This window comes from Oncorhynchus tshawytscha, linkage group LG18 (genome assembly GCF_018296145.1).
Source record: "Oncorhynchus tshawytscha isolate Ot180627B linkage group LG18, Otsh_v2.0, whole genome shotgun sequence".
Taxonomy (NCBI): domain Eukaryota; kingdom Metazoa; phylum Chordata; class Actinopteri; order Salmoniformes; family Salmonidae; genus Oncorhynchus; species Oncorhynchus tshawytscha.
This window is the reverse complement of record NC_056446.1, coordinates 7,823,376-7,841,640: the sequence shown is the minus strand read 5'-3', so window position 1 is coordinate 7,841,640 and position 18,265 is coordinate 7,823,376. Positions and strand designations below refer to the sequence as shown.

Sequence of the window (18,265 nt, the reverse complement as noted above, 5' to 3'; positions counted from 1 at the left end):
GGTGCTTTTCACGTCACTAAAACCAATCTGCCAGCCAGCCAGCCAAACAACCTGTCAGTCGAGAAAACAAGTTAGTTATTGAGAAAACCAAGCGAGTGAGGAAGTCAGTCATGGAACATTCTGTCAGTAGCCAATCGGTTATTTCTGCAACAGACTGTAAGTCAGTGTGTCAACTAGTCAGTGATCGAGAAAATAAAATAAGTTAGTAATTATGTCAGTCAAAGAACAATCAGTTAGTAGCCAATGACATTCATATAACAGACTAGACTGCCAGTCAGTGAGTCAACTGGTAGGTCATTTGATGGTGATTTGTCTAGTCTTACACAGTCAGTTAGATGACAAAGCTGTCTTGAAAGACAAGACTGGAAGAGAACAGTAATCCATCCTTTCAATCAATCAATCTTATAGCAGTCACCTAGGTTGACTTGTTTTTAACAGTTTCTCAAACTGTCTTCATAGTTCAAAAGAGAACAGAAAGAGTTCACGACGAAATGCAAGAAGCATTGGGGGAAATATGAAAATGACACCCACACAGCAGCCTTATTAAAGAATGGCAGCTATGAAAAAAGCTGTAGCACCTGTTTGGCGGCAGTCAGTTAGACGGTGTAATCTAATCGTCTCAGCGGTGTTAGTTTAACACTAAGGCCTCATGTACTGGATTGTTAGGAATAATATCACAAGGACTCTCTTTTCCGCTCTTTTGTTTGTTTTTCCCTTGCCGATAACGAAGGAGAGAGCAAACCACGGTCGGCATCTGGGGGAACGATTAGCAAACCATGAGGGCCCCAGCGCCTGTCTGGATCCTCTCCGTTCACACAGACAAAGACACACATAAATTCAACCTTGTACACCGACACCATGCACTTTGCAAGTCTGCATGTCTCTGTTGTCCTCTGCATTTGCACACAGACAAATACACACACACACACACACACACACACACACACACACATACTACCTCTTCTATTACTTTTACTACGTATTTTGGACTTGAGACTTTTATTGTTATTATTGATGTTGAGGGAGCTAGCACATAAGCATTTCGCTGCACCTTTTGTACCTGCTGTAAAGTGTGTACACGACGAATCAAATCTAATTTTATTTTGATTTGACACAAACCATTTTTCCTAAATGAAATCAATTGTCTTTTTGTTTCCATTGCAATCCCTCATGACTCCAGCAACGGAGGATAAAATGATCATAAATGCAAGCCATTAGAGGAATTACCTGCCATTTAGAGCAGGAGAGAGCCACTGTACAGCACACTTGTCGGCCTGCCAAATTGAAACAAATCCCCTATTATCCACCTAACGAGGATGATATATTGATCATTATTATCATAATTATTTTATTTGATCACAACTGGCCCCGTTTCCATGACTTCTATGACACACATTTCCTGTTATATAAATAACGTGCCAAGCTGGCTCTGAAAATGTTGGTCATGTTCATTAGGCCCCAAATGAAAGAAAATGGACTGAAACAGGGAGGGACTACCAGGACTTGTCCAATGATAAACGTTCCATTTCATTTCACGTTGCAAAACCTTTTAACATTTTGTTTCCTAATGAACACGACCCAGTTCTGTGTCAACTCTAGGTTATTATTGCTGGAAGGGAAGGTGCCGTGAGGTAACGTGCACTATGGAGGAAGAGTGTGTGTAGTGTCCTTCAAGTCTCTCCAGGATGAGGGAGAACTGCTTTTTCTCTTATTGTGTTTTCACTTCAGGGTAAATTAGTGTTTGTGGACCCTTATCCCGAATGGTCTCTCACTAGTTGTACAACTGACTAGATATCCCCCTTTTCCTTTCCTTTCCAATCACATACAATGATAACAGTAACAACTGCAGCCACCATTATTCCCAAAGCGACTCAATTTTTAGTGTTACTAACTCTGGAGAACAACGCTGTCCTGGTTCATACTGTACAACCTGTGTGAGAACTGGGCCTCTGTGAGTGAATATTTAAATGCAATTTGAATGTCTCCAGTCATGTAGATTTCAAGGACCATGCTCTCATTGGCACCCTAAGGATGTCTACAATGAGGCCGTTTGAATTTACCTGAGGTTAATTCTATTTGGTTGATTAAAATTGACTATTTCCAAACAACAAGGTGGGCCGATGCCGAAAACAGTGAAGTGGATCGATCTACTGTACGTCGAGGGGCTGATTTTTTTGCACATAAGACGGTTGACTAGCCTAGCCAGCTAATACTATAAACATCAATGTGCCTGCTCAGGAAGCTAGTGTTTCATCACTGTCAGTTAATAAAATGTTGAATTATGTTTTGGCAAGATTGTCTCATTTCAAGGTAGCTGCAGGCTTAAATTAACATTAAATCATATGATTTAGTAGAAACCCACATAAAAGCATGTAGATAAACGTGTTTGTGTCATTTATGCTAGAATGGAGGTTCAAAAATGACAGCTGCACAGGCATATTAGCCAATAAATATGGCGTAGCCTACTAGGGCTGTCCCTGACAAAAACAAATCTTGGTCGACCGAGAGTCATCCTATTCTTTTGACAAATCGATTGGTTGAAATGTTTTAAACATATTTTTCCATATATAGACAGAAACCCTATGTGTTTGAATAAAACCAACTACATATGCACTGAGCTTGTCTGATGCTTTAAACCTCACTAGGGTAGCGGGCACTATTTTCACCTCCGGATGAAAAGCGTGCCCAAAGTAAACTGCCTGTTACTCAGGCCCAGAAGCTAGGATATGCATATTGGATAGAAAACACTCTAAAGTTTCAAAAACTGTTAAAATAATGTCTGTGATTATAACAGAACTGATATGGTAGGCAAAAACCTGATAAGAATCCATCCAGGAAATGGGATTGTTTTATGTTTGTAATTTTCCATTGAGTGCCTACACAGTATCCAATGACTTAGGACTCAGATTCCACTTCCTATGGCTTCCACTAGATGTCAACAGTCTTTAGATTCTGAAAAATGAGGGAGTAAGACCACTCTGAGTCAGTCGATAGTGGAAAGTCCCCAGACCTGTTTGCTGCGTGCGAACGAGAGCGCGCCTTTCTTGTTTTTCTTTTATATTGACGAAGCTATTGTCCGGTTGAAATATTATTGATTATTATGACTAAAAACAACCTGAGGTTTGATTATAAACATCGTTTGACATGTTTCTACGAATTTTACTGATACTATTTGGATTTTTCGTCTGGCTGTTGTGACTGCCTTTGAGCCAATGGATTACTGACCAAACACGCCAACAAAACAGAGGTTTGGGATATAAAGGAGGGACTTTATCGAACAAAACAAACATTTATTGGGTAACTGGGAGTCTTGTGAGTGCAACCATATGGAGATCATCAAAGGTAAGTGATTAATTTTATCGCTATTTCTGAGTTTTGTTACTCCTCTACTTGGCTGGTTACTGTTTGTAATGTTTTGTGAGCTGGGCACTGTCCTCAGATAATCGCATTGTATGCTTTCGCCATAAAGCCTTTTTGAAATCTGACACAACAGTTGGATTAACAAGAATTTAATCTTTAAGCCGATGTATAACACTTGAATGTTTTATGAATTTTTATTATGAGTATTTCTGTTTTTGAATTTGGCACTCTGCAATTTCACCGGATGTTGGCCAGGTGGGACGGTAGCGTCCCATATACCCTAGAGAACTTAAGCACGCTGTTTGATTAAATAATTAAGAAAAACGAATGACTCAAGAAAAAGCCCAATGGGCACACTGTGTTAAAGAAAATTACAGTGAGTGCCTGTGTGACTGGCGCAAGTGGTCTCGCTCTCCTCCCTACTGCAGCTGAAAGGCACCACAGCACAGCAAGTGTTAATTGCACTATTCATGCTGAAGCTGTGACATCACTTCAGCCATGTAGTTTCTAAAATGTTTCTGTTTGAAAAGTTCTGTAACCGAAATCCCTAATTTGTTAAGGAAAAACATTCCCTACTCCCTCAACCCTTGCTCTCTTTATGTGAAACATGTAAGCATCACATGCGACCAATAGCCTATCATAATCACTTCAATAAATTGGTTATAACAAACTCTGAACACAGTCATGTTGACAGCAAAATGGATGCGGAGGAGGTGAAAAAGAAACTCAAAATCTGTGAATGTTTACTAGTTGCTGAGAAGGGAAAGGCAAGTCAGATCTGTGGAAGACATTTGACTTGGTTGTGGAAACTACTGGAGATCAAGAAAAAATATGATATAGGAGCAAGTATTGCGTGAGTATTATGTGTGCCAAACAGTTGCTGTTAGATTACATTTTCTTTCTTTTTCTGACCAATATTAACAGTGTAAACAAAACTAAATAAATAAGGGTAACAGCGAGTCTGTTCTAAGGAAGAAAATATAAAGCCTTTATTACAGCAGACTAAAAACATTAATGAGTTGCAGTTTATTTATTGTTTAGGCTAATTATTCAAAAGCTCCCTTTGCTATTTAATTTAAAAACAAAAATGATTAATTGCATTTCAAAGCATGTCTTATATGTTGTGTGATGGCATGATTGATGGCATGATTGATTGATACAGTAGCCTATATATTGAATTTTGGGCTTAAGTAAGTTACGGTATTAAGACTAAACAGGAGGCACTCTGAGGCCTACAGCTCAATGGTGGTTATACAAGGCTACTATACTAAGCCTACTAATGATAACGACATGACTTATTATGATCATCATTTAGCAATATTCAATTCATACGCACAAAACATATGAACTAAGCATTCACTGTGAAAGTTGATACACAGTGTAGGCCCTTCATATATAGTCTATGAGCATCACTTCTTCGGGATCGGTGTCCCTTCCAGGGGACGGTTAAGCTAACGTAGGCTAATAAGAGAATTTCTGCCATATCTGATATCTCATATATCTGATATTGGCAGAAAGCTTAAATTCTTGTTAACTTCTTCTAACTAGGGGGCAGTATTTTCATTTTTGGATAAAAAACGTTCCCGTTTTAAGAGCGATGTTTTGTCACGACAAGATGCTTGACTATGCATATAAGTGACAGCTTTGGATAGAAAACACTCTAACGTTTCCAAAACTGCAAAGATATTGTCTGTGAGTGCCACAGAACTGATGCTACAGGCGAAACCAAGATGAAATTTCAAACAGGAAGTGCCCCAGATTTTGAAGGCGCTGTGTTCCAATGACTCCTTATATGGCTGTGAATGGGCCAAGAATGAGCATAGACTTTCTGTCGTTTCCCCATAGTGTCGACAGCATTGTGACGTATTTGTAGGCATATCATTGGAAGATTGACCATAAAACACTACATTTACCAGGTGGCCGCTTGGTGTCCTCCGTCGAAATTATTGCATAATCTCCAGCTGCAGTACTTTTCCGTTTGCTACTGAGGAGAAACCCAACTGTCATTTTTTCGTTTTTTTTTCTTAGCCAAACGTGATGAACAAAACGCAACGATTTCTCCTACACAAATAATCTTTTTGGAAAAAATGAACATTTGCTATCTAACTGAGAGTCTCCTCATTGAAAACATCTGAAGTTCTTCAAAGGTAAATGATTTTATTTGAATGCTTTTCTTGTTTTTGTGAAAATGTTGCCTGCTGAATGCTAGGCTTAATGCTATGCTAGGTTATCAATACTCTTACACAAATGCTTGTGTAGCGATGGTTGAAAAGCATATTTTGAAAATCTGAGATGACAGTGTTGTTAACAAAAAGCTAAGCTTGTGTTTCAATATATTTCTTTCATTTCATTTGCGATTTTCATGAATAGTTAACGTTGCGTTATGGTAATGAGCTTGAGGCTATGATTACGCTCCCGGATACGGGATTGCTCGACGCAAGAAGTTAATCTAACTGCACTGTCCAATTTACAGTAGCTATTACAGTGAAATAATACCATGCTATTGTTTGAGAAGTGTGCACAATTTTGAACATGAAAAGTTATTAATAAACAAATTAGGTTTAATGGATAACATGATTGGTAGACGTGATGAGCAGAGAGAGTACCATGGTTAGTGTACAAGTTTGTATTGGTTTACAGACTAGTACTCAGATGCGTTTGCCTGTCCAGTTAGCGAACATAAACGTTGCTAAAACTGACATTGCCAACAAACAGAAATGTGTTCGGAAGAAATGAATATACATAAAAACAGCTCCACCCTCGACAGAAATCGATCATCTTGAAAACTAAAGCAGAAAGCTTGCTACGACCCACCGCCTAAGTCACTCACCATAACAAGTCACTCACCATAACAAGTCACTCACCATAACAAGTCACTCTTGCCATATCAATGAGGCCTTTTGAACTGAACTAACCTGAATTGAGTTTGATTCATTTGAATTGACTATTCCTCGAATCACCCTGCTATCTTGCCACATCAATGGGGTCATTTGAGCTGAAACAAACCAATTTGCAAGTGAACCAACTCATGTCTCAATGAAGCCATTTGAACTCAACTAAACCAAATATAATTAATCGGAATCGACTCATTCTTCACTCACTCTGCTGTCATCTGGGCCACGAGATCAAAGGAGGCAAAGCCGGCATTGAGGAAGTTGTCGCGATAGCGGCTCATCTTGATGGCATCCAGCCAGTCTCCCACGGTGGTGAAGGTGGTGTAGTCAGGGACGCATCGGTCGAGCAGAGGCTGCGATGCCCTACAGGAGGGAGGAGGAGAGTGAGACAAAAGGGTTAAGGTCACGCCTCGCCTCCAGCACCAATGAAACCTCACTCCCAAACCCCCCAAAACGCCACCTTGCTCTCCCCCTCGCTGCCCTTGTAGGGTCAAGGGCTAATCGCCTCCGTCGCCTGACGTAACCACCTTTGGCTACCGTTAGAGACTGGCTTGGCCGGGCGTGTGTGTGTGTTCTCTTTGGCATGATGACCAATGCTAAAGAGACAAAAGGTGTGCAAACAACACAATACGGCGAAGGTGGAAAGACATTTCCTCAAGAATCTCTTGGACAGCGTGGAGATATTTGTGGACTGTCAACCTGTGTGTGTGTGCGTGTGCGTGTGTGTGTGCACGTGTGTGTATGCATACACCCAACGAGGCCCTTAGACTCTCCAAAAAACCCAACCACCCCTGATTGATGTCATAGAGAGAGGGGGGCCACCTTGCAGTTTTAATAAACAGCAGTGGAAGTTTGAAAAGAGAGGGAGAGCTAGGGTGAACGAAGGAAGGTGGTGGAGAAAAGGACAGAAAGAAAAAAGGGGGAAGAAAGAGGAGAAAGAGAACCTCTGTCTCTGTCTAGCTCTCTCTCTGACCGCTCTCTGCTCTGTTGATCCTTGTCGTCTTTTGATGGCATTAGATTCACAATCAAAGGTGGATGGAAAAAAGAGAGGGAGCGAGTTAATAAGAGTCAATACAGAGGCTCCATTGAAGGGTTGACTGCTGCAGAGGGATATGAGGAGTGCTCTTTAACAAGGCCTGCGCTTCAGGGCCCTGAGGGTTTGGGCTAGCCACCATCAACCATCAGACACAGTTCCCTCTTAATAGAGCATTGTTAGCCACTTTCTGAAGTCTCGTACTGAAGTGGAAGGTGTCTAGCCTGATCCCAGATCTGTTTGTGCTATCTTGCCAACTCCTTATGGTCAGTGGAAAGACAGCCAAAACAGAGGATGTGGAATCAGGCTAGAAGTCAAAGGAAGCCAAAGGCACTGGGAGAGGCCACTAAGACCGTATGTCTCATGTTATGAGGGGCAGTCACCTGAGTGGATACTCCCAAACTGGAGCCCAAAGGGCAAAGGTGTTGTGACGGTTTCCTCATGGTTTTTGGTGAACGTTTTTTTGTTTGTCTTCAGTGTGAGTGGTGAAAGACACAGATCATTGGATTTTTCCATGTCAGGCTACATGGGTATGCATTATGAGGCAGACACACCTGACCGCACATCACCGCCACCCCCCGCACACACACCACACACACGTGCCACACACTCACTCGCGCATGACAGGAGGACACCTCCACTTGTATTGTATAAACTATAACATGACTCCCAAACTAGTGACAAAAGTTAGCCTAGCTACCGCTAACCACTACAAAGCACTAATGTCACGCTGGACGTCATGGCAGCTCATCTCTCACACACTCTTTCCCCATTAGGCTCAGCAGGGGGCACACCTCTCCACTGGCCCATTTAAAATATTTTTTGCAAAAAATTCAAATCGTTCACGTCTTTTCGCGTCACTATTAATCTAGCTAAATACTGGCTAATTAATCTAGCTAAATACTGGCTAATTAATCTGATTTAATCTTCCCAGCCATAGCGCCAGATCCCCGAAGGAATCACCCCCTATTCCTCCTCACCCTCTTCCCCCTTTGGGCTCTTTCCATGAAAACTACAGAGGAATGTAGCATGAGGATACCACTAAATATGTGAAACCATTGATCTAAGAACTTCCTTGTAGGAGCTATGGATGCCTTGAGTGCTTTATTGAGAAACGGTAATTCCACATTTGCATTGACAACCCTGGCCAGTTGTTTGGTGGCTTAATGTTTTAGCTATGGGAAGTTCTGTGTACTGTAGGCTCATATAAGTAAATTTGTAAAAGGATACAAGTGTTATCGTTGTCGGCATGACTCGGGTGACTCTAGTACCACAGTCACAGATAAAAAATGGCACCGTCACTACTAAACCCTAGTCCAGGGAACATACTGTATTGCAGTAGACAGAAAACCAAAGAAACCCATTTCAGAGATATATATTTCTTCCTATTCTCTATAATGTAATCCATCACATACATACAAACATACATTCATACACTATATAGTACCTGTCAAAAGTTTGAACACACCTACTCATTACAGGGTTTTTCTTTATTTTTACTATTTTCTACATTGTAGATGTAAACTATGAAATAACACATATGGAATCATGTAGTAATCACAAAAGTGATGAACAAATCAAAATATATTTTATATTTGAGACTCTTCAAAGTAGCCACCCCGTGCCTTGATGATAGCTTTGCACACTCTTGGCATTCTCTCATTTCAATTAACAAGTGTGCCTTGTAAAAAGGTAATTTGTGGAATTTCTTTCTTTAATGTGTTTGAGCCATTCAGTAGTGTTGTGACAAGGTAGGGGTAGTATACAGAAGATAGCGCTATTTGGTAAAAGACCAAGTTCATATTATGGTAAGCACAGCTCAAATAAGCAAAGAGAAACTACAGTCCATCATTACTTTAAGACATGAAGGTAAGTCAATCTGGAAAATTTGAAGTTTCTTCAAGTGCCGTTGCAAAACCCATCAAGCGCTATGACAAAACTGACTCTCATGAAGACCGCCAAAGGAAAGGAAGACCTAGAGTTACCTCTGCTGCAGAGGATAAGTTCATTAGAGTACGGCCTCAGAAATTGCAGCCCAAATAAATGCTTCACAGAGTTCAAGTAACAGACATCTTAACATCAACAGTTTAGAGGAGAACGCGTGAATCAGGCCTTCATGGGCAAATTGCTGCAAAGAAACAACTAAAGGACACAAATAAGAACAAGCGACTTGCTTGGGCCAAGAAACACGAGCAGTGGACATTAAACCGGTGGATATCTGTCCACTGGTCTGATGAGTCCTTATTTGACACGAACTACCTTTTCTTTGTGAGACGCAGAGTAGGTGAACGGATGATCTCTGCGTGTGTAATTCTCAACGTGAAACCATGGAGGAGGAGGTGTGATGGTATCGGGGTGCTTTGTTGGTGACACTGTCAGTGATTTATTTAGAATTCAAGGCACACTTAACCAACATGGCTACAACAGCATTCTGCAATGATACGTCATCTCATATTTTGTTTTTCAACAAGACAATGACCCAAAACACACCTCCAGGCTGTGTAAGGCCTATTTGACCAAGATGGAGAGTGATAGAGTGCTACGTCAGATGACCTGGCCTACACAATCAACCGACCTCAACCCATTTGAGATGGTTTGGGATGAGTTGTACCGCAGAGTGAAGAAAAAGCAGCCAACAAGTGCTCAGCATATATGGGAATTCCTTCAAGATGGTTGGAAAATGATTCCAGGTGAAGTTGGTGGAGAGAATGCCAAGAGTGTGGAAAAAGGCAAAGGGTGGCTACTTTGAAGAATCTGAAATATATTTGGATTTGTTTAACACTTTTTTGGTTACTTTATACTTTTGTGTTATTTCATAGTTTTGATGTTTTTCACTATTATTCTACAATGTAGCACATAGTAAAAATAAAGAAAAACCCTTGAATGAGAAGTTGTGTCCAAACTTTAGCAAAATTGCCAGGTTTTCTAGAAATCCAGGTGGGAAGATAATCGGGTTATGGTTATTCTAGGAAATCTGTGAATTTGGGGATTTTGCAACCAGCACCAAATTAAAGTAGCTGCTAACTAGGCTGAGATGGGCCAGACTGTCTGACAGTTTATAGGCTTACCCAGAAGATTGCGTGCTGCTGGTGACCACCTTGAGGCTGGCGGCGTTGCGGATGAGCTTGTCCAGCGTTGCAACGATCTGGGAGAATTTAGGCCGAAGGTTTCTTTCCTTGACCCAGCAGTCGAGCATGAGCTGGTGCAGCGCTGTGGGGCAGTCCATGGGCGGGGGCAGCCGGTAGTCCTGCTCCACGGCGTTTATCACCTGGAGGGTTGGATAAGAGTTAGATTGACAAGTGGGATAGAATCAGACCTAGATAAAAAAAATAGAGGTCAAATCTAGGGAATATGGTTTTGAATTATGAGACAAGAAAAGGATAAGAAACAGGGTGATGACTGGGGAGAGAAGGGGGGTTTAGAGTCAAGATAAGAAGAGTCAAAAGACAGGGAGAGGGAGAAAGGGGGAAGATAAGAGAGCATGAGAAGGGGGCAGGGGGGAGAGAGAAAAGGGAAGGGGAACCAGTTATAAAAAGGGGGAGTCAGAGAAGGAGAGTGACAACTTGAAGATGTGACAGTGTTTTTCGGGAACGTTGAATGTCAAACTAAGTCAACTTAAACAAAGTCAAGTCCAGTAAAGTAAATAAAAGCAAGTTCCACTCACGTCCTGGTTGCTCATGTCCCAATATGGCCGCTCTCCGTACGACATCACTTCCCACATGACGATGCCGTAGCTCCACACATCACTGGCCGAGGTGAACTTCCTGTAGGCGATGGCTTCGGGGGCCGTCCAGCGAATAGGAATCTTGCCTCCCTGTGGATATGCGAATGAGTAGGTGAGAGTGAAATACTGGGGATGGAGTCACACACAGAGTTACACACATACAGAGGGAAGAGAGGGTGAGACAAATGACCCAACAAGACTCAACCACTGGTTGAGACACGTTTGATTATGATAAGATGCCAGGTAAAACTGAGGTACACAAATGCCATACACATACACACATAAACAAACAAAACACTGAACAACAAGTTCATTGTGATTCTTATTGAATGTACAGTACAATTTGTGATTGAATAAAAAATAAATAGCAAAAAAGAACACAGTGACGAAAAATTTAAACAAACCATTTTATTACCATTAATTCAAGACTTGAAATACACTATACTGTACATACAAAAGTATGTGGACACCCCTTGAAATTTGTGGATTTGGCTATTTCAGCCACACCAGTTGCTGACAGGTGTATGAAAATCGAGCACACAGCCATGCAATCTCCATAGCCAAACATTGGCAGTAGAATGGCCTTCCTGAAGAGCTCAGTGATTTTCAACATGGCACTGTCATAGGTTGCCAATTTTCCAAAAAGTCAGTTTGTCAAATTTCTGCCCTGCTAGAGCTGCCCCGGTCAACTGTAAGCCCTGTTATTGTGAAGTGGAAACGGCTAGGAGCAACAAGGGTTCAGCCGTGAAGTGGTAGGCCTCACAAGCTCACAGAACGGGACCGCTGAGTACTGAAGCGCATTGTGCATAAAAATCGTCTGTCCTTGGTTGCAACACTGACTAACGTGTTCCAGACTGCCTCTGTCAGCGCAATAACGGTTCGTCGGGAGCTTCATGAAATGGGTTTCCATGGCTGAGCAGCCACACACAAGCCTAAGATGACCATGTGCAATGCCAAGCGTTGGCTGGAGCGGTATAAAGCTCGCCGCCGTTGGACTCCGGAGCAGTGGAAACACATTCTCTGGAGTGATGAATCACACTTCACCATCAGGCAGTCCGGCGGACGCGAGGAGAACGCTCCGTGCCCGAATGTATAGTGCCAACTGTAAAGTTTGGTGGAGAAGTAATAATGGTCTGGGGCTGTTTTTTATGGTTTGTGCTAGGCCCCTTAGTTCCAGTGAAGGTAAATCTTAATGCTACAGCATACGATGACATTCTTGACGAATCTGTGCTTCCAACTTTGTGGCAACAATTTGGGGAAGGCCCTTTCTTGTTTCAGCATGACAGTGCCCCCGTGGACAAAGCTAGGTCCATACAGAAAGGGTTTGTCGAGATCGGTGTGGAAGAACTTGACTGGCCTGCACTTACCTCAAACCCATCGAACACCTTTGGGATGAATTGGAACGCCGACTGCGAACAGGCCTACATTTGTGCCCGACCTCACTAATGCTCTAGTGGCTAAATGGACGCAAGTACCCGCAGCAATGTTCCAACATCTTCCCAGAAGAGTGTAGGCTGTTATAGCAGCAGAGAGGGGACCAACTCAATATTAGCGCCCATGCTTTGGAATGAGATGTTCGACGAGCAGCTGTCCACATACTTTTGGTCATGCAGTGTAGATGCCCACACACACATGCATACACACACTACCAAAGTGTCCTACACACTAACCAGTGAGCTGGTGTAGGTGGGGTCCATGGCATCATCTTCGAGGAAGCGCGACAGGCCGAAGTCAGACACCTTACACACCAGGTTGCTGTTGACCAGGATGTTGCGTGCCGCCAGGTCCCGGTGGACATAGTTCATATCAGACAGATACTTCATGCCCGCCGCGATGCCACGCAGCATCCCCACAAGCTGGATCACTGTGAACTGCCCGTCGTTGAGCTGGCAAAGACAGAGAGATAGAAAGAGAAATATAAGCAAGCATTATACTATAATCTATATTCAATATTTAGCTGAACTGTTTAACATACTTCCATTCCTACCTCTTTGCCGCGTTCTCTCTTTTCCTACCTACTCTCTCTTTTGTTTTGTGTCTCTTGCTCTCTCATGATTTTTCTCTCACTCTCGTTCTTATTTCCCCATATCTCTACCTGTCTCCCATCTAGCTCTCCTTCTGTTTCTCCCTTGTCTTCTGTTTTACCCCTTTCTCTCTACCCTCTTTCAACCCTTCCTTCCTTCTTTCCATCTCTCTCTCCCTCTATCTTCCGCTCTCTCTCTCTCCTTCTCAGTGTCAGACAATGTTTAATATGAGGGCGAGGCAGTGATTCATAGGCTAGTGAAACCTCTGTAAATGTCGGAGATTGCGAGAGGAGCGGCACATTTGTAAGATACTGACAACAGACGGGGGTTAGGGTACTTTGGCAGATTATGAGATGATTACAGATACAAATGTATGTGTTTTCAAGAGTATCAATTCTCTGGCTGTTTTTATATAGTGCATGTTCAATGGATTTAGTCCAGAGATTGACAGCAAGGTAGGCCTTTGTTATTTTGAAAACATTTTTGGGGTTACAGTAGGTGGTGTGTAATGTTAGCAATATGTGAAATTGTTTTTTTTTGCCAAACCCTGAGCTCAATGTTTCAAATAATTTGCTAATTCTAAACATATCCTTGTGTGTGTGTGTGTGCACCCATCAAATTATTATTATTTAGTACTGTGCGTGTGTGTGTGCACCCATCAAATTATTATTATTTAGTACTGTGTGTGTGTATGTTCCACAGGTTCTCCTACCCTCAAGAAAGAGTCTAGCGCCCCGTTCTCCATAAACTCTGTGACGATCATGACTGGCCGGCTCTTGGTGACCACGCCCTCCAGTCGAATTATGTTGGGGTGGTCGAACTGTCCCATGATGCTTGCTTCACTCAGGAAGTCCCGCCTCTGCCGGTCAGTGTAGCCCACCTTGAGTGTCTTGATAGCCACAATGATCTCACGTCGGCCGGGTAGCTTGCAACGCCCGCGACACACCTCCCCAAACTCTCCTGTGAGAGCGAGGAATGGGAGACAGCGAGAGAGAGACGGAGGGGGGAAGAGAGGAAGGATAGAAAAAGTGGAGGAGAGTGGGGGAGAGAGGGGAGAGGGACTGTTTACTGGTTAGAACCAAGGAGTCAGGGAAGGGAAGCAGGAGACTGTGAGAGAGAGGGGCTCAGCAGTGTACGGTGGCTAGGAATGCCAGAGAAAAGGGGGGGGATGAAAGGTGAGAGTGAGGTACGGCCGAGGGAGAACTAAAAACGTAGGGAAGAGTGGGTTAGCGTATGTAGTTTGGGGGTGGTGGTAAAGCTTGATAAGAGAGTGGAGAGGTGGAAGGTTAGAGATATAGGTGGGGTAGAGGGGTGGTTGGGGTGATTAGGATTCAGAGGAGTTAGGGGCAGGGGCGGAAGAAGAGGCTGGAGGCGAGAGAAGCTTGGGGTTCGTGGAGGCTTTGCGTTTAGGTCCTAACACGCCAAGCGGGTGCGAGAGTGTGTGAGAGAGAGAGTGTGTGTGCGAGAGACGGAAACAAGGGAAGTGAGGGAACGGGGGAGGATAAAGGGGAGGGGCAACAGGGTTTGAGGATTGTCACTAAAGGCGACGACTTGGAAGCAACAGGTTCAAGTAGCAGCAGTAGATGTTAAGCTGGGGTAGTGGTAGTAGAGCAGAGGGGGCTCAGCTGCAGGCGACATACACCTCAAAATCCAAATTCCCATCACCACAAGTCTTCATTCGGCTCAGATACATGGCTAACTCTGAGTCGACAACAGTCCTGCAGCTTTTTAGCAAAAGTATTACTAATATTTCAAAATATCAAGATTTTAACTCCAACTAGTACATCAAAAAGGGGCGGAGGGATGGAGCAAGGGTGTAAACAGGAAGGACAGGAAGAAGTAAACAGGAAGGATGACCACAATAAGCGATGAGGCTAAGGGTCAAAGGGACTTTGGAGTGGCCCCCTTTAATAGTGGCGCTCAAGACTCTTAAAGAGGGGGATGGAGTTTAGAGATGAATGTCCTGGCCCTGGAAGGCTGCTGTTCTAGCTTCTTGAATAGCCCATCAACTCTCCTAGATGACGATTAAGTCAGGTAGATTCAAGTAGGGGAGCTAATCAATTTAAGTGATTGATTAATGACAGTTGAACAAACAAAATAACTTCCTACTGCAGAGCACATCTCCAGGACCAGGAATGGGCAGTTCTTAGAGGTTAAAGGTTTATAAAACAAAGAGACAAAAAGTGGGGAAAGGAGGTAGCAATCATTAAAGACACTTAGGTGCCAACCTAAGGATGAGCTTCAGTTGTGAGTGAAGCGAATTAGGGGACGCAACATTTTTTTCAAAGGTGTAAATGCATATTTGTGATTAGGGGGGCTGCTAGTGCTGGGGGGATGGGGGGGAGCACGAGGGGAGGCGGGGATGGTTTAAGGGGGGGGGATTGGGACGATGAATTGAGTGAAAGTACCGCTTGGCGTGAAGTCCTCTAACGGTATGGCCTGGAGGTGACTAGCATTCTTCCCCCTGTAGCTCAGGAGCTTTTGTTGGTTACCTGCGCCAATGACTTCCTCGATCTTCACGCAGGAGATGTCGATCTCCTTGGCAAACTCGCGGATGGCCTCATTGGGGTCCTCGTAGGTGAAGGGGTCAATATAGACCTTCATTCCAGGTGTGACTATAGGGGATTCAACAGCGGAAATAATCACATGAATCAAGGCAGTCAAGCAGAAATTACCATTCAAAATTATATGTACAGCATTGATTGTTAATCAATTAAATGCATGAAGGTGGCCTACGTGTTGTAATGATAGCTTTGCTTCTAATGATATTGGGTGCATTAACAAAAGATGTTACAGTCGAGGAATAACACCAATGAGATCCACAACCACTACACTCTCAGAAAAATGGGTTCCAAAAGGGATCTTCGGCTGTCCCCAGAGGTGAACCCTTTTTGGTTCCAGGTAGAACCCTTTTTTGGTTTCAGGTAGAACCCTTTTGAGATCCATGTAGAGTCCTCTGTGGAAAGGGTTCTACATGGAATCCAAAAGGTTTCTTCAAAGGGTTCTTCCATCGTCTCAGTAGGTATTAAATAGAACACTGCGGCCCGCCCGCCTGTGGGGAAAACAACCCTTGGTTATCTTGATTACCCAATTGACTCACAGCAAAAACGTCACCTTTATAAAATGCAATTTTCTTGTTGTCTGCTTGTTTTCCTCATTTACAAAATTACATTTAAGAAAGTACAACATGTCTAAAAGATTACTTTTGAACATTTCCTGCTCCCAAGCGTTCTCACTACTTAGAAAAACGTTAATATTGTTGGGATTCCCTCATGCCCCTTTCATGACGGCGCTAAAGTTAGCTACGTGAGTGAGTGCTAGCTAGCTACCAATCAGAACATTAAGCTAGCTAACAACACAAACAAAAAGAATTTATAGCTACAATTAGTGATTGGAGTTACAAACGGACTATACTAAATGAGTTAAATCTCTTTCCTGTGATGAAATGTTTTCCACACACATAGCTACATGTAGCCTACTTGGACATCATGTCCACACAATTTCCCACACCAAATAGATTGAAGCCACAGGGCTCTTCTCGCAGGCTCTATTTCCCTTTTTGTGAGCATTGTGAACCGTAGGTCGGGATTTTTGACATGGTTACTTTGAACAACACAGCATTATTTCTGTATAACAAAAAATCTGATGAAATTGTTTTTTTTTACAATGGGGGTCAATAGGAAAGAATGTTTGTTTTCCCCAATTTGTGAGCGTGGTCGAGGGGAATTCCTTCTTATGACACCAGGCTTTATCTTGGCCAGGTTGCAGTTGTAAATGAGAACTTGTTCTCAACTGGCCTACCTGGTTAAATAAAGGTGAAATGTAAAAAAATTCAAAACAGAGTATGGGTTCAGCCGGTTAGGTTCTAGACAGAAGCTTTTTTTCCTAAGAGTGTACCAATGCTGCCTATATAATCTGTGCCTGTTAAATGACATAAACCATATTTTGACACATTATGTGGAAATAGGATTCTTGTGATATAACTGGCTTTTGACATGTAGTGTATGGGTATACTGTTAGATGCAGGGACTAAGTCTAGCTCAGAGGCCGGCTGTTAGTATATGGATCATGTGGAAAGCTTATAATGGAGGACAGGCAGTAGAGACTTACTGTACTGCTGCAGTTTCTCTGTGTACTCTGACTCTGAGCCATTCCTCTGCTTCCTGTGGGGCAAACCAGAGTAAAAACACAAAAGTACCGTATGGTGCAATACTCAATGGAGCAGGATTGAGTGGAGATGATTTCGGCATTAGAAATAGAGAATGCCACTGTATTGCTGCTCACTACGATATCTTTATATTTGAAACTAAGAAATAGAGAATTTCAGGTAAAACTACAAAATAAGATAATATATTGGACAGCAAAAGTAGGACTCTGTTTATGTCTGAAATGGCAGCTGAGAGAAAACATAATGGCTCAACTCGAGAAGTGAAGGACAAAGCCTCTTCCAATGGCATCGTCAGCTGTCTCCATCAACACCCAGCTTAACACTCCCTCCTGCACGCTGGTTCAGACTAATACACTGTTCACTCCCAATCCCCCCTTATTTATTCTGTTCATCCTCCTCTTTCTCTTATTTCTTCAGTATCAGTACATTAATGCAGGGGAGATGGCTATGAAAGGGCGAAGGGGGTGGGGTTGTTGAAATTACATGTTAATGTGGTTCCTTTGTTGTCTAACCAGTAACCGGGGCAATAATACCCGCCGGTGATTTGCATCTCATTTCCAATTCAAATGCAGTTACGGAATATGCCAAGGAGCCTCTGAGTTTTCCTTCTTTTTTTTCTTCTCTCGTGGCAGATGCTAGCGAGCTAAGCTAAGACAAAGAAAGAGACTATTCAGCCTGACAGGGCCCGGGCCTGTCAGAACGGGCGGCTCACAGTGAACCATGTCACTGCGAGAGGCGGATGAGTGCCAACCAGTCACCAAAAGGGAGGGTATCAAACTTGTATGCTTCGCCAACCTACAGACTCCCAGTGACATATGAGTAGTACTATGTACAGTAGAGTTGAAAGACCACGGCCAGGCTTTTACAGGAACTGAATGGATATTAAAGTTAAATGGACAAATATCCTACAAGTGAATAGGAATCAATAGGGATGGGGCCGTGTCCAGGTTTTTGGGACGAGCAGCGTCCGAGTGCATATACCCGGGAACTCGATGACAAGGCCATGAATGCAGGCCTATTAGCTTCTAGCAGCTGAAGCTCATGCTCTGTTCCGTGGGATAG

General features: G+C 43.0%; 1 protein-coding gene across 10 annotated transcripts in view; it reads right to left on the bottom strand.

Moving 5' to 3' along the window:
• The window catches only part of LOC112217421 (ephrin type-B receptor 3-like), a 119,956-nt gene that overhangs the window by 9,981 nt on the left and 91,710 nt on the right, over positions 1-18,265 (bottom strand). For 2 of the 10 annotated variants that reach the window (XM_042300608.1, XM_042300610.1), the window contains exons 9-15: positions 17,146-17,198; positions 15,444-15,662; positions 13,748-13,995; positions 12,682-12,897; positions 10,952-11,101; positions 10,356-10,555; positions 6,462-6,617 (exon numbers count right to left, since the gene is read on the bottom strand). In XM_042300608.1, coding sequence (XP_042156542.1) covers positions 6,462-6,617; positions 10,356-10,555; positions 10,952-11,101; positions 12,682-12,897; positions 13,748-13,995; positions 15,444-15,662; positions 17,146-17,198 — 1,242 coding nt within the window. The remainder of the gene's footprint in view (positions 1-6,461; positions 6,618-10,355; positions 10,556-10,951; positions 11,102-12,681; positions 12,898-13,747; positions 13,996-15,443; positions 15,663-17,145; positions 17,199-18,265) is intronic. The other 8 variants (XM_042300611.1, XM_042300613.1, XM_042300612.1 and 5 more) reach the window with 5 other exon arrangements.